The sequence below is a fragment of the Sarcophilus harrisii genome, chromosome 2 (assembly GCF_902635505.1).
Source record: "Sarcophilus harrisii chromosome 2, mSarHar1.11, whole genome shotgun sequence".
Taxonomy (NCBI): Eukaryota; Metazoa; Chordata; class Mammalia; order Dasyuromorphia; family Dasyuridae; genus Sarcophilus; species Sarcophilus harrisii.
The window spans coordinates 466,864,925-466,886,164 of record NC_045427.1 but is presented as its reverse complement, the minus strand read 5'-3'; the positions used below and the strand labels follow the sequence as shown (position 1 = coordinate 466,886,164).

General features: G+C 41.3%; 1 protein-coding gene and 1 long non-coding RNA gene across 2 annotated transcripts in view; one reads left to right on the top strand and one right to left on the bottom strand.

Annotated features, from left to right (window-relative positions):
* Window positions 1-2,660: 2,660 nt before the first annotated feature.
* LOC116421760 lies at window positions 2,661-3,583 on the top strand. Its single transcript, XR_004232274.1, has 2 exons — window positions 2,661-3,057; window positions 3,261-3,583. It is a non-coding gene; the product is annotated as an uncharacterized LOC116421760 (long non-coding RNA).
* A 457-nt stretch (window positions 3,584-4,040) lies between these two features.
* Window positions 4,041-21,240, bottom strand: part of NKD1 (NKD inhibitor of WNT signaling pathway 1) — a gene marked incomplete at its 5' end in the record, with an annotated part of 37,162 nt that continues 19,962 nt past the window's right edge. The window contains 6 exons of the mRNA XM_031949330.1: window positions 4,041-5,752; window positions 6,393-6,520; window positions 7,835-7,919; window positions 8,828-8,975; window positions 15,836-15,931; window positions 20,568-20,674. Of these exons, the coding sequence (XP_031805190.1) occupies window positions 5,184-5,752; window positions 6,393-6,520; window positions 7,835-7,919; window positions 8,828-8,975; window positions 15,836-15,931; window positions 20,568-20,674 (1,133 nt within the window). The remainder of the gene's footprint in view (window positions 5,753-6,392; window positions 6,521-7,834; window positions 7,920-8,827; window positions 8,976-15,835; window positions 15,932-20,567; window positions 20,675-21,240) is intronic.

Genomic DNA, 21,240 nt, shown 5'->3' with positions numbered 1-21,240 from the left:
AGAATATCTTCCCTCCTCACTATTTTGTCATTCTTCAATCCTCCATCCAGGAGGCCTGTGGCCCAAGTTCACATGCTTCCTGGCAATTTTTGCACCATTTCTCAATAAGGGGTATAAAATTGTCAGTGGGTTTCCATGATTTTCCCTCCTCTGTCTCACAACACCTTGTGGTGCACTTCTTCCCAGGAAGGGATCAAGGAACTGGAGTCAACCCATACTACAGACAGCTAAGCCTTTTCTACTCATTTATTTTCAGCTCCTGATCATCACAGATGGAGAGATCGAGGCCATGAAGTCCAATCTCAGCATATGACTAATGAGGCTGCTGAAGTATAAAAACAGTCAATGAATTGTTCACAGTCACACAGCTGAAGTTTAAATTCAGCGCTCCTTCCACTGTATAATGATTAAATTTCATTTGAATTGACTTGGAGGAAATTGAGATCAAATTCATGAACACACAGGGTTTTCTGCTCAAGATTCAGCCTCTATGTAGCCCCAAGAGATTAGGTCTATGGGCATTTCTGCTATTTTTCTACAGGGCAGATTCCCAATGTCAGTGCCTTGAGAAAGAGAAGGCAACGGAGTGCCATTCCCTTCTTCAAGCAGCTTCATTGGCTCCACATTGCTCCTGGAATAGAATATAAACTTCTCTGTCACTTAAAGTTCTTTATAATCAGGTTCTACCCTATCTTTCACATGTACTCCTTGTTAGCTTTTCATATATTTGTTTATTATTTCCATTAGATGGTAAATTTGCTGAGGACAGGTACAGTCTTTTGTTTCCATATCCCTTAACAAGGTGCCTGACCCATTTGAGATCATTAATAAATGTTTATTGACTATTTTATTCAGGCCTGCTAGCATTCTATGCTCTCCTTCCCTGACCTATGGGAAGGGAAGCAATATGAATTCTGACCATGTATGAACCAGAAAAGACTACTAGGTCACAAATCAGAAATCTTGAGTTCTTTTTCCAGCTCTATCACTATCCAGATGAAGGACTTTAAGCAGGTCATTTTGTCCTGTTCCTCAATTTCCTCACCTATGCAACTGGAAGAATAGCATCACCTGGACACAGATAAAAAGAAGTCATTGCAACTAACCAGGGTTGAGACTTTCCCTTTGACAGGTGCACCTAAGATGGGGCATATGGGCACTGTGAGAACAGCCCTAGAAATGAAGAGCCATTTGCTGTTCATTCAGTTGCATCTTACTCTTCATGACTTCTTAGACCAGTGGTTCTCAAACTTTTATTTTCAGTATCTTTATCCTATTAAAAATTATTGAGGATCTCTCCAAAGCGTTTTTGTTTATCTGGGTTATATTTATAGACATTTACCATATTGGAAATAAAAACTTTTTTTAATTTGTAGACCCTCTAAAAGGGGTCCCAGGATTCTCTAGACCATACTTTGAGAACTACTGTACTTAGACTATACGGTCCATGAGGCTTTCTTGGCAAAGATACTAAAGTGGTTGGCCATTTCCTTCTCTAGAGGATTAAAGCAAATAGAAATTAAATGACTTGCACAGAGTCACACAGATAAGTGCCTGAGGCCAAATTTGAACTTTGGTCCTTCCTGACCCCAGATCCCTCACTCTATCCACTGAGCCATCTAGCCACCCCCAAGAGTCAATAATTGAACCCTAGTTCTCCCAGGAAGAACTCCCTCATACCAAAATAGGGATGAAGAGGTAAAACTCAAAGTTGGGGTTTATTAATTCTGTTTGTATCCTCTGGCAGAGAGAGTATAGCTTATTAGTAAGCAATTCATAAATGCTTATTGATTAAATGATTAAGCATTCCAAAATTCAAAGAGGCAAGCAGAAAAACAGGCATCCAGAGGATGAGTTTAATTGAATGTTTTTGGAAAAGTTTGTGAGAGAGGGACCCCAAAACCCCACCACAACCAAGGAAAGATGCAAGACTTTCTGAACTAGTAAAACTTTAATTAAGGAGAATTCCTCTCAGCACATTTTTATTTATTTATTTATTTTTTTGCTATTAAATAAATAAAGCATTTAGTCAAAACCATCTCTAGTTACTATACAAAATACTGAAAAGCAAACATCAGGAAATATAGGTTGGGGGGAGGGGGGATGGGGAGAGGGGACAGCGTGGATAGAAAGTTCCAAACTAAAGCCCCCCCCCCTGCCACAGGAGCTAAACCCTGCCCGTGTCTGCAAGTAGGGCTGTGACAGTATTAATATTCATGGGACCTTTCACATGATCACCCCATGACAGAGCTTGTCTTTTGGATCTGGGGGTGGGAGTGGGGGGGCTGGTGGGAGGGAGGGGGAGGAGGCGGCGAGGCGAGGCAGGAAAATGAATTTCAAAGATTCGATCAATCGCGAGAGCATATTCCAGGAGTCCACTTTCATTAGCGGGAACGCTGACAGGGGAGTTGGGAGTCAGCGATGAGATGCAAGGGCGGGCGTGATTGCCGCTGTTAGCGTCTCTGACAAGCTGCTCTTTGGGGGGACTTCAAGCGGCTCCTCCGCCGCCCCCCGCCTCCCACCTGCCCCGCCCCGCCTCCCCTCCCCGAAACACATTCAAGGGATGTTCTTGGCATTTTAAAAATTCCCCCGATCCCTTTGGCCCTGTAATGATTTGTGATTTAAAAAAGGATATTTGAAAAGAAAGAAACAAGGAAGAAAGTAACAGCGGCAGCTCCTGTCTGCTCCCCTTTGCCAAAAGCCCTAATTGGCAATGCTCTGGGGCGGGGAGCCCCTCCGCCTCTCCGAGAACAATGGCGTGACGCCGCTGACAGCTGGAATGTACATTCTGGTGTTTGCATGCTTCACAACACGAGTCACTCCGACACACCAGACTTCATTAACACGAGAATATAAATAAGCTTATTCCTTCTGCTCAACAAGGAGATGCCTTCTCTCTCCAGTCCGTCATTCATATGTGCGCGGACATATCTGATGGGCATAGTGTGTGTGCGTGTGTGTACACACATCCCCACACACAGAGTAAAAAGACAATAGAAAGAGGGTCTGGGGGGCTTCCTGGCGCAATCCCGGGGGCAGAAAAGCCGGAACCAGCAGGTACAGATAATTCAGTCTTCTGTGTAATTATGTGAGTGGGGAGACGCGGGTGGTGGGCGGTGAGGGGGGACAGTTGTTAGGAAACTGGAAAATCCATCTAAGCGCCTGTAGACCAAGATGAGAAGTCCCTAAATAAAACAGAATAGAGAACTGACAAGTTTCTAGATTGTTTTTTTCTCCTCTCGCTTTTTTTTCTTTTTAAGGAAACTTCAATTATAGAGGGACAGAGAAGATCTTGAGAGACCCGCAGCTTCGGGAGTAGGGAAAGGAAAAGAAAGGCAGGCGGTAATAGCGGAACGGTTTTGGAGTTCTCCCTGGTTTAAGTCCCTAAAGCTACCATTCTGATCCAAATAAGCATATGGGGAAAAGGCTCAGGTGCCTCCTCTAAGATTGAAGGGAGAGAAAAAAGGAGATCTTCTCTGAAATGTCTCTGAAAATGTTCCTTTGGAAAACCATGCCTGTTCTCCAGGGGCCCAGGAGAGCCAGACATCCATATTCCATTCTCAAAGCTATAGGATGCTGGGAACCCACTACAAAAAAAGGAAAGCATTGCAAAACGGACCCCCAGCATCCTCCGAAATATTCCACAGACCCCCTCTCCCACTCCATGACAACCTGAAGCCAAAGTACCCTTACCGGAGAGAGCAGGAAACTCACATACATACACACATGAAATGCTCAGTGTGTCCCTTTTCTCCTTTCTGCCCACGTCCAGCCTTCATCATACAGCTAGACTGCAATGCTTCCTGTGGACTGGCCACCCAGGCCCAATATTCAGTTCTGCCCAATGCTGCCAGTGCCCTCTGACCCTATTTCCCCAGCCTCTCTCTCCAGGTCTGCCTGATCCTGTCCCTCTTAAAGAGAAACTGGGAGAGGAGAAAGTGTGGTATGCTTGCTTTAAAGAACACAGAGGCAGACCCCTCTAGGGAGTAAAATTAAACCACATATCCCCGACCACAGCCACTTACACATGAAAACCCATCTCCTGGGACAATAATTATATTTCAGAGAATCAAATCACAGATTTCTACAACACAAGAAAATGTACCTGAGTGTGTATATTTATATAAATATATATAGAGACAAAGTAAAATCTGTCTCTATAAATAGCTATATTTATATAATTATGTAGGTATGTACAATATATTTGCCAGCACTATAAGGGGAAAGGGCTTTTAACATTCTCAGTCACAACAACGATTTCAGAAGGAAAAGCCAACACACAACAGCTGGGAACAGCCCCAATTTTGTTGAAGGCAGGACTCAAAAAACCCAAAACAACGGTCCTGTGCCCATGTTCCTGTGGTCACTCCCTTTTCCAGTGGTTTTCCAAAACAAGTGTGGTTTCAGAGACAGACTTCAGCTACATGTATGTACATGTACTTCCCTTAAGAGCGAAGAAGAAGAGGAGAGAAGGGGGGTTCCTGATTTTTCCATCATAGAACAGTCAGGATTGCCTTCAGAAAAGAATCTGGGATTCAGACACGGAGGTCGATGTTAGGGGTAACTCCATTGACAAATACAGCTAACATTCCCGGGGATAGGAATCAGGCCTACCAGACACCAAACAGGCCACATAACCAGAGTCCATCAAAATCCCCCCGGAGCACATTACAATCAATTAAGGGGCAAATTAAAATCTAAGTAATACTAAGAGGTAGCAACAGTTTGTTGTCTCAGCAATTCTAAAGGTCTCTGGAAGCAGGACCAGGCAGCCAAGTTTCCCCAGGAAAGGCTGGAATACAGGAGGGGAGGTGGACGCCAAGGAAGCACTGGCTTATGGGGGTGGCCCTCAGCCCCCTCCCTCCCTGTGCTGATGACCATCTGCAGGGAGAGCCCAGTTCTGACAGCCAGGGACGGCCTCTGCAAGCCTCACAAGCCGCTACAAAAATTCACAAGTTGTTAATTAAGCTATGCAGTTTCCACAATATATAAATTAAGGTAAGTTTCTGTGTTTCCATATAGTTTCTAAAATGGAGACTAGTTGGATATTAGTGAAGTAACAACAACAAGAAGAATAATTATGAATAAGAATAATAATGCCTTGGGAGTCGGACATCTTGGGAGAGGGGTTCCTTCATACTGCGGTGGGGGTGGGGGGCTCTTGCGTGGGGGTGGGGGGTGCTCTATGTCTGGTAGAAGTGGTGGTAATGGTGGTGATGTTCGTGGTGGTGGTGATGTTCGTGTCTCTGGACCATTTGCCCCACCTGGCCCTCATATAGCACAACCGCGGGCAGGTCTCGCACATGTTCCTTCTCCACCACTGTGCTCCCGGGGGGCTGCAGGCTCTTGCACATCTGCTGGCTTTCCTTGGCTCTCTGCTTGTGTTTCTTGTGCCCTGGCGGGGCCGGGCCAAGGAGGTAGGGTGGGACAGGGCGGGCCGTTGGGGAAGCCAAGGGGATGGTAGGTCCCAGGAGCGATTTGCTTCTTGCTCCCCTCCCCAGGTGGGCTGACCCCACATTTTTGCTCTGGGCTTTGGGGGACTTTACAAAGTGCTTGCTCAGATCCTGACCACCCCGGAGGCGCTGCTGGACTTCAGCAATTTTGGCGTATGGAATGTCCATGAAGTGAAAGGGGCCCGGTTCTGCCCCCTGGGACTTCCTGTGGTGCACGTGGATGGTTTCGGGTTCGTGGGAGCGAGATCGAGTCTGGATGGGGACTCTGGTGGGCAGCTCAGGCTTCTGGGAAGGAGAGCCTAGGAAGCAACAAGCAGAGTCTGTTACCTCTAAGCATGAGCTCACAGCCCTGAAGAGAAACAGATTTCACAGAAAGAGAATTTTCCCGTTTCTCTGGTACTCCCCACACCCTGGAACAACCTAGAGCTACAAGACCCTGCCATATAACTGATCCCAAGGCTAATCTTCTCTCACCCCACAGTGTCATCTTCTTCAATTGTCCTTCCCACCACCTTCTCTTTCTCATTCTTGAACTCAACTCCCATGCACCCTTCCTTACTGTCTACCAGCTCAAAAAAAAAAAAAAAAATACACGTATCATTGATGTTCACAATGTAGGATGCTGCTCAAACCACCTTCCAGCTTATTTAATACAGTCCCTTCTGTGTATTCCATGCTCCAGTCAAACTGGACAAACCTCTGCTTTCTGAACACACTCTACACTTTAACAGTCTTGGTTTACACTGTCCCCCAAGTCTTTTCTTACCCTTGCCCCCAGCCCACTTCTTTACTTCCTGGATTTTTATTCATCCTCTCAGATTCAACTCAAATGCCACTTTCTCCAACACAAGGGACTCCTTCAACTAGCACAAGGATGCTCATTCGGATGAATTTTTAAGCAGCAATCAAATTTGCCCTACCCTCGAGGGATTCCTTTACCTGGTCCAAACTTGGATGTGTAGTTTTCTATCCCTGCAAGATCTAAATAGTGGTTTCTTCTTTCAATGTTCTCATCCACACAATGGTGGTAGCGCCCAGATTGCTCCAAGTGGGCATCTCCATGGTACCTGGAAGGGAACAGAGAGGCTTCTGGGCAACTCTACAGATAAGTAGGGGAGAGGGGTTACAGGAAATAAAGTGGATAGGGTACAATGGAAAGAACCCAGAGGTTCATTAAATTCCTGGAAGTGCAGCTTCAAAATAGTGCATCATAGTCTCAGCAGCAGCAAATGGGCCAGCCTGAGGGCAGGCACCAGGGTGGCTGGGGCAGGAGGACAGGCAAGGTTTATCTACAGTGTAAGAGGTTTCTCCTGTCTGATATTTGAGGTCCTCCACAATCGGACTCCACCCTATCCAACCTCATTTTAGAGAAATTAGAGTGGGAAGGAACCCAGAGATTTCCTGGTAAACCCCAACCAAAAGAGTTACCTACCTTGTTTGGTCTATAAAGTTACTAAGTAATAGAACTAGGATTGGAACCCAAGCCTTCTCACTCCAAATCATCTACTTTTCCTGGTACATTATAATATCTCAATCCTTTTCTTTAATCAAGCTTGCAATTTAGTCAGGTCAGACTTTTTGTTGTTCCCCCAAAATACTATTCACATCCCCCATCCTGAACCTTTGCTCATGCTACCTGAATTGCTCTCTAATTCCCAGAATTCCCTCTCCTCATTCCAATCCCACTCCATCCTTCAAGGTCCTGCTTGCCCCATATCTTCCCTCAACAGGCCGGCCCACATCTATCTCTTTCTTTTCACCTCCTATAGCACGTGTAGTCATGATTACCCAGCCTGACATCTGCAAATGCAGTCTTCTAATATTCTCAAATCTTTGTCTTATGCATAGTAAGAGACCAATAAACAACTGCACGGTTGCTGACTTTACCTTTCTGGGTCTCAGCTTCCTTATTCAAGAGGGAATTATACTAAATGGTCACCCCTTAATTGTTTCACACATTTTATTTTGTTTCTGTTACTAGACTGTAGGCTCCTTAAAGGCAAGAATTACTTTTCTTTCTTTTCAAGCCTCCCCCAGAAGTAAGCATCCCCTAAATTCTTGTTGATCAGCTGAAACCTTTGGAGCCCTTTCCCATGAGGTCCTTTCAAAAGAGCAGCCTCAATCTTTTTTTTTTTTTTTCCATTAAAGCTTTTTATTTACAAATCACATGCATGTGTAACTTTTCAAATTGACCCTTGCAAAACTTTGTGTTTCAAATTTTCCCCTCATTCCTCCTCTCCTTCCCTCCCAGAGATGGCAGGTAATCCAATACATATTAAATATGTTAAAATATATGTTAAATCCAATATATGTATACATAGTTATACAATTATCTTGAACAGCCTTAATTTTTGCCAGTCCCCAGTGAGGATATTCCTTACCTGAGAGGAGCACGTTGCTTCTTCTCCAAGCTCCTCAGCTCTTCATTGGTCTTGCTCTCTGCTCTGCGCCTCAAGCTTGGTAGGTCTGTCCCCCATACCCAGGGAAGCACAGAAACAATGTCCAATGAGGGTCTAATTTTCATCCAACTTCATTTGATGTCATAGCACTTTGTCCTTCATTTGTGCCCTCAATGTACTTTATTTTGTGTGACATTTATCTGTTTGTATATGTCTGATCATTCTCCCCTAGATCTAAGTTCCTGAAGGGCAGGAGAACATATCATATTTGGCTTTGTATTTCTCCTAATACAGTTTTGTACTCTACAGACATTTCTTAAGTGTTTCTGGAATCCAAAGTCAGTCAGCTATGCACTGGTCCAGGTTTTTGCCTCAAGAGACATTTTAAAAAAAGGTATTTGTGAATCACAACTTCCCCAAAATAAGGCTACGAAAACTAATAAGAAACTAGCATAAGGCCCAGGGTTAAGTTAGTGTGATAAAAAGGAACCTCTTATCCAATATGATCTAAACACAAAACACTTGGTGGATACTCCATTTTCCCTTAATGATTCTTCCACCTATCCCTTGACTTCCCAGTCCAATATTCTATAATCTGGTTCCAGAATCTCTCTCCTTCCTGAGACAGACCCTGTAATTGTTCCAGAACTGAAATGCCACATCTCTTCCTGCCTTTGTTTTTGTCATTCTAAAATAAAAGCCTTTCCTTTTACCATTCCATTGATCCATATTCTTCAGGTCTCAGCTCAAGTCTTACCCTTCAAGTCAGAAGCCGTTGCCTCTTAAACTCAAGAGTCAGCAATTCCTTTCCCTTTCTTGTATGGCAATTGATTTCTGTAATTCCTCTATGAAGAAATTCACTTGACATCCCTCCACCCCAACCCTCTCTGCAGAGGTGAACCTCACAAAAAAGGGAGGGGTTAATTATTTGTACTCTTGTTTTCTTTCCTTCTACATTTTACCACTGATTCTTACCAGCATGATTGAGCAAAATACTCTTCCTCTTCTGACTCCCATCTGGAGCCACTGTGAGTTTCACCCGCAGAGTCTTGCTGGATGTAGGGGAATGGTTGACTGAGGAATCGACTACTTCATAGATAGTATGGAGCAAGCTAGTGATATCCTAAATGGGAGATTCAAGAAAAATTCCACACTGGGTTTTAACCAAGAATTCTCATATATACTAAGAAGATAAAGGTAGGAAAAAAGTAGAGACAAAATTAATAGCCTGGTACCAATTAAGCTAGGTGGGTTAGTGAACAGAGTGCTGGACTCGGCGTCAAAAAGACTGATTTTCCTAAGTTCCAATCAGGCCTCAAACACTTACTAGCTGTGTGAGCCCAGGTTAGTCACTTAATGTTGTTTGTCTCTGTTAATCCTTCTCTGTGAGATGAGCTGGAGGAAGAAATGGTAAACCATTCTAGCATCTTTGCCAAGAAAACCTTAGAATAACAATTCAGTCAGACCTGACTGAAAAATGACTGAATGACATCTAATAGAAAGATTGTCAGAGGTACTGCGTTCATGCAGGTTTTGAACAAATCATTTTTGCTTCCTGGCTTCTTCATCTGGAAAATACAAAGGTTGGATTAGAAGGCCTGTTATTTTTATTCTCCAGTTACAGATCTATGATTCTGTGACTGAGGGTCATGTTCTTACAACTCTCTTCAAAGTTACTGCCAAACACTGTGGGGATATTTAATTAATAATATTATATTATTGTTCTTAATAATATTGTTAATAAGCATCTTCTCCTGCCTCTTCTCCCATTCTCACCCTTGTTCTACCTCGGAGCCAGGGTTAGCTCTTTGTTCATTTCTATCACACCTGTTCCTGGGTCACTGAGGCTGGACCGATGTGACCCAGTTGCTCTAGAATGCTCGAATTCTCAGGGACGTTCGTGAGAGAGAGCCTGCACTGGGATGGGCTGCTTCTCTCCCCTAAAATTAGCCCTGCCAGGCAGCTTGTCAAGATGAGATTTGGGAGCCTAACTGGACAACAAATGTTCCTCTTGAAGAAGCTCAAGTGAAAAGAAAGTGTTCTTAATACTGAACAATACCAACTAGTTTCTCTGGGTAACTTTCCCTTCCTGTGCTGTGGTTCACATGGTCCCTCACGTCTGGAATGGACTTCCTCTGCCCTATTTATACCTCTTCATAGAATCTCAAAGTTGATATACACCTTGGAGGCCTTTTAGTCCAACCTGTATCTTCCAAAAGAATGTTATTGAGTTGTTTTTCATTCATGGCTGACTCTTCATGACTCCATCTGGGGTTTTCTTAGCAAAATATGGAAATGGTTTGCCATTTCCTTCTCCAACTTATTTTATAGGTGAGGATTTGCCCAAGGGTTAAGTGACTTGCCCAAGATCACCCAGTTAACAAGTAAGAAAATGCATCACCTACAATATACCTCACAACTGGTCATCTATCCTTTGCTTAAAGACCTCAAGTGAGAGGCAACATACCAAGGCAGCGTAGTCCACTTTAAGACAGCTCTAATGCTTGGGAAGTTTTCCCTTACATGAGGCCTAAATTGTCTCTAACATCTACCCATGGTGTCTAGTTCTGTCTCCCAGCCCAAGCAAAATAAATTTAAATCCTCTTACTCAACACAGCCCTTCAAATACTTGAGCACAAGTATCATATCCCACATCTAAGCCTTCTCTTCCTCAGGATAAACATCCCCGCTTCCTTTAAGCAATCCTTACTTACATGGATTTATGGTCCTTTCCTATCTTGTCTACCTTCTTCTGGGCACACTCCTGGTTATCAATGTCTTTTCTAAACAGGATACCCTCCAATGTTAAGGTCCCTTTTCCTCTTCCTTCAAAGTCCAAGTGTGACCACCTTCATGATGCTTTTCTGACTCCATCCAGATCAAAGGGATTTCTTTCACCTAAATACTCTAACTGATTCAATAAATTTATTTCTCTTTGTCATTTTACTCTGAACATCTTGATAACAGTCTGTGTAATATATATCTTTGTACTTCCAGCGCCTCAGTCAAAAGCCTTGTATATAAGAGGTATTCATTAATGTTTACTGAATTTAATTTCCCTAATAACACCATCCCTTGTGTTTTATTATAGAATTTATTAAATTTTCAAAGCACTTTTATATCTTATTTATCCCATTTTATTATATTTATGGTTGAGTCTGGAGTTAGAAGACCCATTTTCAAAGTTCTCCTCTAAAGTTACTTGTATAACCTTGGACAAGACAATTCCCTGGGCCTCAGTTTTTTTCATTTGCGAAATGAAGGGACAGATGGTCTCTAAAATTCCTTAAAGACCTAGATTCTATATTCACTACTTTGTGGATGGAGAGAACCATTGAAGTCACATTTTGTATAACTGAACCAAATGCTTTTTATATTTAACAAATAATAAGCCTATATAAAACTGTGCATACTCTTTGATCTAGCAATACCACTTTTAGGCCTGAATTTAAAAGAGATTTTTTAAAAAGAAAAAAAAAAAAAGGAAAAGGACCTACTTGTATAAAAATATTTATAGCAGCTCTTTTTGTGGCAGCAAAGAATTGGGAATGAGGGGATGCCCATCAATTGGGGATGGCTGAACAAGTTGTGGTATATGATTGTAATGGAGTACTATTGTGCTATGTGAAATGATGAACAGGATGTTTCAGAAAAATCTGGGAAGACTTATATAAACTGATACAAAGTGAAGTGAGTTGAACCAGAAGAACATTGTGTACAGTAACAGCAACATTGTACAATGATCAACTTTGAATGACTTAGCTATTCTTAGCAATACAATGACCTAAGACAATCACAAAGGATTCATGATAAAAAATGCTGTCTACCTCTAGAGAAAGAACTTACGGCATATGAATACAGATCCAAGCATACTATTTTTCACTTTTTTCTAACTTTTTTTTTGGTCTATGTCTTCTTTTAATACAGAAATAAGTTTTACATGATTGCACATGAATATGCTGTATCAAATTGTTTACTCTCTTGAGGGAGGGAAAGGAAGGAAGAAGAGAATTTGGAACTCAAAATTTTTAGGAATGAATGTTAAAAATTGTCTTTACATGTGATTGGGGAAAAATAAAATACTGTTACAAGAAAAAAAAATAATAAACCTAGTATAATATTTAATATTATTTATACCTGAAATGCACAAACTATGGCCTTCAGCTAATGTCTATTTTAATATGATCTACAAGTTATCATTCTTAGTTTGCAGGATGCCAGATTTGGTCCATGGGTAATGATTTACTGTTCCCTAATCTATACTTTTGCATCAGCTAAAAGATTAGAAAGATGTGATCTATTGTGGAATATCATTTGTGAAAGTCTATCAATTCCCTTATGAAATTCAGTGAAGATGGTCTTAATATACATAAGTACCTCCTAATATTGGCCACAATATACCCAAACCAGATTAAGATGCAGCTGGGAAATATTTAACAAAAAAATTAAAATACAATAGATCAAAAATAATGTTAATGTGTGATTTTCTAATTCAATATGTGGTCTACAGGTATCCTCATATGTAGTTTAGTGGCTTATGTTCATTTGAGATAGAAATAACTGGTATAGATTATTCTTATTTTTTAAAAAATTAAATAGATGAAAAAAATTGATTTTATTTTAACTTAGGCACTATTATCAGAACTTGAATGAGAAGCTCAAATTCAGTAATCACAATTAGAGGATGTAGTTCACATGACAAACCAAGAGGAACTCATAACCTGGAGAATCAGCCCTGACCAAAAGAAGCCTTGATCTGAAATTTGACTGAAACAAAAAAGTGTGAGCCCTTCTCTTCCCACACAGAAGAATGTGTGTGGGGACAGCCAAAAAGGCATAGAGGGAAACTGTATATTTATAACCAGATTTGAGGAGTGGATTTAGGGCTAAAAATAGATGAAGGGAAACACCAGCCCCAGTTCTCCCCTGACACTAATCTTCCACCCTCCTTCTCTTCAGTAGGAAAAGGAAACAATCTTTTTCCAAGTCCACTCTGAAGGATGCTCCTCTTTTTTTTAACCCTTTCTTTTTTTATTTTTTAAAAATCACCTAGGATATTTTAAAGAATTTACAGTTAGAATTGCAAAGCAATACCAGTTGGTAGGTCTCCCTAGGGTCTGCTCAGAAAAAAAGAATAAAAAGAAAATCTTCCAGTGCTGAAATGTTGAAAAGTGGGACTCTTTATGTTTTAAACCAGCAACAGGGAGAAAGATGGAGAAGAGAACAGCAGACTTTGAAACAAAATGAACGGTGGAGGAACAGAATGCCCTCCAAGAAGCAGGGTCACTATCTAAACCTTTGGCACAAACATTCAAGACACATCAGCTCAATTATCTGGAATTTAAAGTCCAATGACAAACCTCCCTGTGAAGATAATTATGGCACAGCTGTCAGTTCTCAAAACAGGCTGTCAGAGAAAATGGGTCCCTCTCTCCGTGAAATAATAATCCTTTATATTAGTAATGTTTTATATTTTCAAAGTGTATTTACATCTATCATCCCATTTGATTCTCATGACAACCCTCTGGGTAGGCAGGCAGGCCAAGGACTATCATTCCTATTTTAAAGGAAACATACACTGAGAGGTTAAGTGACTTGTCAACATCATTTATGGCAAGACTTACAGAATCCATGACTCCATTGGCATGGAAACCCTCCCTCCATCAGTACAGGTCAAACCCTTTCCTGACTTAGTAGACAGCATTCCTGAGTTTCTGTGGCTGAGAAGGAAAACCCTGGGTCTTCTATATCTCTTAGTAGATATTCTTCTGGGTGGTTGTCGATGAATATGTTCATCACCTTGTAGTCAACCTGATGATGACCTTCTCTTAAACCTAGCTAAGGATGCACCTGGGTGAACATTCAATGAATCCAGGATTTCATCAGGTACCACTTCCAACAACGAAGATTGTAACTACTCATGGCGGGAGTCACATCACTAGTAAATGGTAGAACTGAAACTAGAACCCAGGTTTTTCTGCTTCCTAACTTAATCATTTTTTTCTAATGAACTACACTCCCTCTCCCAGTAGAGTGTGAGCTCCTTAAATTATTTTTGCTCTTCTTGGTATCCCTATTATAGTTCTAGGCACAGAGCAGGGACTTGAAAAATGCTGGTTGGTTGGTTTATTTAAGTGTGAATAATTTATTCAAGTGGGTAGGAACTAGGAAAAAAGACTAGGAAAAAAATGAGGATGTAAAGGCATTCAGAAGATGCAGCGTACTTTGTTTCAGGACAAATTAGCTCCCATCCTCCAAAGTGCCATGGCAAAGGGTCAGCTGTCGAGTGATGAATGGCCAATCAATAAATCGAAATGGACTCAAAGGGAACCAATATTAAAGTTGGATGGCATTCAAAGTGACTTTAAGGATCTCAATTATTCAATCAATATGAGTTCCCAAGGTTAGAAAACAAATTACTCTCTGGGCCTACATTCAAACCCAAGTCACTGACTCGTAAGCCTAGGCTTACTCATCTCACTAAATCCGAAGAGGATGTGGCCATTATGCTGCTATAAATATAATCAAATTAACCACTTGGAGAGCCACAAAGCCCCAAGTTGTGCATATATAGTTGTCCATATATAGCTCCATGTGTGTGTTTGTGCATATATAAATGGATACAGAGACCCTATGGTCTTTGTGGTGCTCCAGGGTAAGGGCTCAGGGTTGAGAAGAGACTGCTTTTAGCCTGTACCTGGAGACCAGTTCTTCCTGGCGAAGGGCCCAGGGCTTTCCCTACAAGGCACTCCCATGATCTGAGGGCTCGAAGTGTGGCTACCATTCAGCTCTCTAAAGGATAAAGCTTACAAGGAGAGAGTGCTGGATCGGAGTCAGAAGCCTAGGGGTCAGATACCAGCCCTACTATATGATATGGGGCAAAGCATTTGAGCTCTGAGGACCTCAGTTTCCCCCTCTGAAAATTGAGGGGTTGGACTAGATGAACTCTAAGGTCCTCTCCAGCTCCAACCCTTACGATCTTTTAGGGAACAGGTAGGAAGTCATGGTAGTACCTCTATATTCAGGTACATTAGAGATGAAAATGGAAAAGCCACCCAGAAATTCATATGGGATCATCACAATTTGACTCTAATCAGTATCATCTGTGATAGTGATATAATAGAAAAAGTTTTGGACTTGAATCAAGAGACCACTATTCTATGCATGTGTGCGTCCCTTACCTAAAATTTCTCTTAGCTTTAGTTTTCCTCAATTTGATCAACAATTACTGAGCACTCACTATCAAGTGCACTCTTCCAAACATGATAAGGACTCTTGAGTTTTCCAGAGAAGCTTTATTAAACAGAGGGAGCATTAATCTCTACATAAGAATTTTTGTGGGCTACATGTTGACCTAGTTTTAAAATGTCATATTATCTGCTGTGTTGTATTTTTATTTATTTTTAAAAAATACTTCCCAATTGCATTTTAATCTATTTCAGCCTGCACGAGTGTTGGAGATCACATGTAGACCACAAGCTGTGTGTTTGATACCTCTGCTCAAAAACATCAAAACTGAATACTAATTGTAATTAAATTTGGGAGGCTTCTTGCTGAAGGTTGGCTGCCAGATGACAAATGCTTTGGGGCACAACTCATAAAAATTGTCTACTAAGGTACAGAAAGGGCTACCAATATGCATTAATGCAATGTGAACCTGTAGTTTATGTAGATCCCTAAAATATTAAAGAAGACAGGACTAATAGTCTTAACTCTTGAGTAGATTGGAAGGGCCACTGCTTCCAGATTTCCCTAAGGTCCAAGAAAGCCCTCTTGTCCACCCCCATACTTGACTCTCTTCCTGTCAAGAGGATTGGAAATTCAGAGCTCTAGTAGGAGTCTTAGGAGCAGACAAGTTAGAAGGACTAGCTCCGTAGGAAGGAAGCATTGTTTTGATTCACAGAGCAGGAGGCAAAGCCTGTCTTGAAAGGTAGGAGTGACACGAAAGATCTAGGGGAAGACAGAGAGTAACATCCCTCTTACCTCTCGAGTGACTTTGCCATTATTATCAAAGTCATATAGCGTGAAGGTCCATTCTTGCCGGTTGTCTTCCTCCACTGAAACATCACACTGTAACTCCTGAGGGAAATAGAGAAAGTGGTTACACAACCCTGAGCCATTCGAAGCCCCAAGATATGAGCTAGGATGGCAGGGACACCATCATTTGTCCCTTAATTAGAACTTTGTCCATCATTTCCGTTACAACCAAACCCTTTGGTTTCAACTTGGAGAAATAATTTTTAAAAGAGAAAACTGGGGATACCAAACTGGGATGGTCAATCTAGGTAATAGTAGTAGTAATAATAATAATAATAATAATAATATAACAGCTTACATTTACATAGTGCTTTAAGGTTTACAAAGCACTTTGCATATCTTAGAAGAGATAGCAGGACACAGTGGGTACTACTTGAGAACCAAGAAAATCTGAATTTACTTGTTATTCTTCTGAACCATATTGGCTGGGATCATGTGAGCATGCTACTTACTCTCTTGGGGCTCTAGGCAATTCATTAAGACAATAAATGACAGAGAAATGCTGATCTGGTTGCATTGGCTTAAAAAAAAAGTATTTCCTCTCTCAGAATTTCTCTATAGGAATAAGATTACAAGTTCAATCTCTATTCCTACTCTTTAAAATATCTTACCTCATTCAATCCCTGAAATAATCCTGTGGGTAGATATTGTTATTAGCCCCAATAACTTGCCAAGATCACCTATTAAATGTCTGAGGTGAGATTTGAACTTGGAAAAGTATGGTCTATGAGATAATATAAGACTGAGGAGTAATGGCGGGCAGAGGGAAGGGAGGCAATAATGATAGAGGTGGTGTCCCAAAAGTCTTAGTGCTCTGCAAGACTTTTGAAGCACCTGTATAGATCTTCCATCATTTTATAAATGAGGAAATTGTGTCTTCAAATACCTGAGAAGTTTCCCTGTAGAAAAAGAACCCAACTCATCCTGTGTGGCACTGGGACAGAACTAAGACCAGTGAGTTGGTGATAAAGAGAAAGACTTAATACGTAGAATGAAGAAATGTCTAACAATGGAATGGGTTATCTTGTCTTGTAGTGCGTTCCCCTGACTAGATATTTTCCTGGAGCAGCTGAATCCTGCCAGGGATTTGTGGGAGGAAATCCCTATAATAGGAGGGATGTTAGACTAGATGATCACAGCGGTCCCTTCCAATTCATATCTTACCAAAATTAAAAAACAAAAAGTCATTTCAGTCTCCTCCTCTCTAAAAAGCTCTATGAGGCAAGGACCGTGCCCTATTCGTTTTTGTATCTTCCTGACGCCAAATGCACAGATTGGTTGAATCAACAAATGAAGATGAATGAATGACTTTAGTTCCATGAATGGAAACCACTCTATGTCTGCCTCCTTCTTCCCACCAGCTTCCCTCTTCCACCCCAAATGAAACCCCAAACCTTTGTCACCCCAGCTCTCTCCAAGCACAGCAGAATCAACAGGCAAAACTACCCAACAGTGGTAAAATAAACAGCTTCAAACAGCTTCTGAGAGAATGCGCAAGAGAAAGCAGACTCTCCAATACCTGGCTTCTCCCGCTGACTTGAAACCAATTCCCTACAGCAGTTAGCGGTCCCCCCATCCCATGCTGAGTTCAAAGGCAGCTTTCCCTCAGTTGTAATGAGCCCATCTGATAAGTGCCGAGTGTCCCAGCTCTGCTCCCAGATGCAGCGTTTCATGTTACACAACACAGTCTGTGCACACACACCCCTCGAAGAGGCCCCTGCCCATTCTCCCCGCCTTGCACCACGTACACACTTGCCATTTGCTTCTTCCTTTATACCTCAGTGTAAAGTGAATCCGTTTACCTGTTTTCCCAGCCCCTCTGAGCCCATGTGCCGAGGACGCTTTGATGTGAGGGAGCAGAAAGAAGGGGTGCAGGTGCAGAATACCTACTTATCTGTTCTCGGTTTCTCAGCACATGGGAAGAGCCAGTGTGCCCCAGCCAGACGAAGGAGCGTTCCCTTCCCAGTGACTGCACGCTGTGCCTGGTGAATAATGTGGGAGTCTGCAGGGGCAGCCTGGCCGACCTTGGGGTGGGTCAATAGGCACAGGGCAATGGAAAGGAAAGGAAGAGACTAAGCATTTATACAGTACCTACTATGTGTGTCCGGCACTGAGTTATGCACTTTACAAATATTATCTCATTTGATTAACCAGATGATTAATCCACATCCCAGTTAGCAACTCCTAAAATCCTTGTTTAATGGACAAGACTTGATAATTGATTGGAGGCAGGAGAAGGCAATGAGGAAGACAGAGGAACCCAGGATAGAGAATATAGAACAGGGGTCCTCAAGCTATGGCCCGTGGGCCAGATGCAGCAGCTGAGAACGTTTATCCCCCTTACCCAGGGCTATGAAGTTTCTTTATTTAAAGGCCCACAAAACAAAGTTTTTGTTTTTACTGCAGTCCGGCCGGACAGTGAACTGGCCCCCTATTTAAAAAGTTTGAGGACCCCTGATATAGAAAGTTTATAAAGCACCTCTAACTGTATTACTCCTACCCAAACCAGAACCCAGGACTTGTGCTGTGTGGTACAGCAAAAAAAGTGATAGATTTGGAGTCAGAGAATTCAAATCTTGGCTCTGTCACTCACTACCTCTGGGAACTAGGATAAATCATATAATTGCTTGATTTCCCCAACTGTAAAATGAGAGGGCTGAACCAAATGACCTTGAAGTTTCCTTATGTCTCTAAAGCTATGAAGCTGTCACTTGGACAGTCATTAAAACTAAAGTACAGTCGTTTACTCTGGCATCCAGAGGAGATAAAACACCAAGAATCTTACTTCCAGTTACCCTCCATTAAGTCTCATATCATCCACAAGCTCAAAGGAAATTAGACAGTACTTAAATCAGAGGGCCCATAAGAAATAAGATTTGCATTAGTACCAAATTAACTGATGACAATGGAAAGGAAAAAGTGTTCATTTTACAGAATGAGGATCTGTTCTCTTTTTCTTGTAGGAGTCAATCTGCCAAGATGATGAAAACTCATCTCCACTTAAAATAAAATCAGTGTAATAACAAATAATTGATTTATATGAAAAGGCAGGCTTTTCTCAAGAACTGTTTATTCTTATTTTTCATTATCTCATTTCAAAGAATCACAGAACTTCTAAACTGAAAGCAATCTCAAAGATCATTAAATTCCATCCCCTCCATTCCCAAATGAGAACAAACTGAGACTTGGAGAGGGGCAGTGATTTGCCCAGTGTAATGTAATATCACAGCCAAGACTGGACCCAAATCCTCAGACTCCAAATCCAGTACCACATGAATATATGTCTTTGTGATTTGCTATAGGCAAAGAATTTGATCACCTTGTGACCACTCTCATAAAGAGTCTGTCCAAACTCAGTCAGATTGCTCCTTATATAAGACATTGGGCCCAAACAAGAAATCTTTTCAACTAACTTGACAGAGCTTACTTGGCTGCCAAAGTCCTTGAGAAGCTAAGATTGTTTATATATCATAATAAGGCACTGGAAAGTAAGTATGGCCACTCCATTTTTGCAAAAGAGGAAACTGAGAACCAAAGAAATTACTTGCTTATGGTCACAAAGTCAACCAATACTATGATAATAAAAACCCAGACCTCTTGACCTCTTCCCCTAACTTTTGAAATAAGTATCTCTATTTTGAGTTGGTCGGGAAGGAGTTTGTATTTTTTCTAGAGACCCTGGGAAGTTACTAGAAGATTTTTGAAAAGGGAAGTATGCTTTAGGAAGATGAATTTGGCTGTAGTGCAGGAGATGGATTAGAAAAAGAGGGAATTTGAAAGCAGGGATAACAATTAGTAGACTAAACAAAGAGATGGGAAGTGGGAAGAGTATGAATCAAAGGAGCAACCCTCTAAGAAGAGAAAAGGGGACAGATTAGAATAACATGGAGGCAAAATGGACAAGACTTAGCAACTGATTGGATAAGAAGGATTGAAATAAAGGGGTGGGAGGAGCTGAAGATTATTTCAAAATTCAAATCCTGGATAACAAGAATAGTAGCAGTATTAGTAGAAATACAATTTAGAGAAGTAGAATTCTTTTTTTAGACAAATTGAGTTTGAGATGGCTAAGAGATACAGAAGTGGAGCTGTCCAGCACATAGCTGGCTATATAGAACTAGAGTTCAGAAAAAGCATTTGTATTGTACATTGAAATCGGCAGTTACCTGCATAAACACATAATAGTTAATAGGTCACCCATCTTAAACAAAGGATGGGTTACCATTTGTGGATGGGTTGAAGAAAGGAATTCTTGTTCAAGAATAGGTTAAACCAGATGGATTCTGAAGTTCTTTCCAAATAAGATTTTGTGTCTTCTGCCTATGAGATCCCCCTCTAGCATTTATCTAATCAGGAAATACCTTTTAATTGTGCAATGGTAGCAAAAGCCAAGAGTAGATAGAGTAAAAAGTTGGATTTTTTTTTCATTTGGTTTGTTTAAACCATGTTAGAAAGCTCCCACAAACTATTGAAAGACCTCTAATAATATGGTAGATGAGAGATCTTTGAGGAACCAATTTAAAAGGGTAACAGCAGAGGTAACAGCCCTAGTTTTTCTAATGGTTTGGATCGGCAAAAGTTCTCCTCTTTCACAAACATGTCAAAGCATAAATAAGGTTTTTTCCCCTGAGGCCAAAGCCTAAACTTCAGCCCAATCCCCAGGGAAGAGGAAACTTACTTCAAATTTCAGCTGTTTCTTGGAGCTGGGGCAAGATTCACTGTCTTTCTCCGCCTTCTTTTCATCTCCACTCCCTGGCCCATCTGTCTTCTCGGGAGGCAAAGACACTGCAAAAGTATTGGTAAGAGGGAAAAGTTAATGAGAAGACTCAGATTTGTATACACTGCAAAAACCATAAACTGACTGGTGACTAAGAGGGAAGCTGGATTCTGTAAATTCATAGTCCAGGACCAGCTAATTATGCCAGAGATATTATATACTGATTCTTGCTTAAGTGCTGGGACCTTCCTATCTCTCCTGCAAATTCATAAGATCATAGTATTTTTTAGGTGGAAAGGCCTTAAAGATCACTTAGTCCAATACTCTCATTTTGCAAAGCAAAAAGTCTAGACCCAGGAAAATTAATCTAAGGCTACATATACTCTGAGATCCAGTGATACTGGCCTTTTTGCAGTTCTTCAATCAAGACACTCCATCTTTCAATTCTGAGCATTTTCTTGGACTATGTTCTCCCTCCCCCTCTTTGTCTTCTGGCATCCTTGATTTCCTTCAAGTCCCAGCTAAATTCTCACATTTCTACAGGAAGCCTTCCCTGATTCCTTTAATTTCAATACCTTCCCTCTGTTAATTATTTCCAGTTTATCTTATAACTTGTTTGAGCATAGTTATTTAC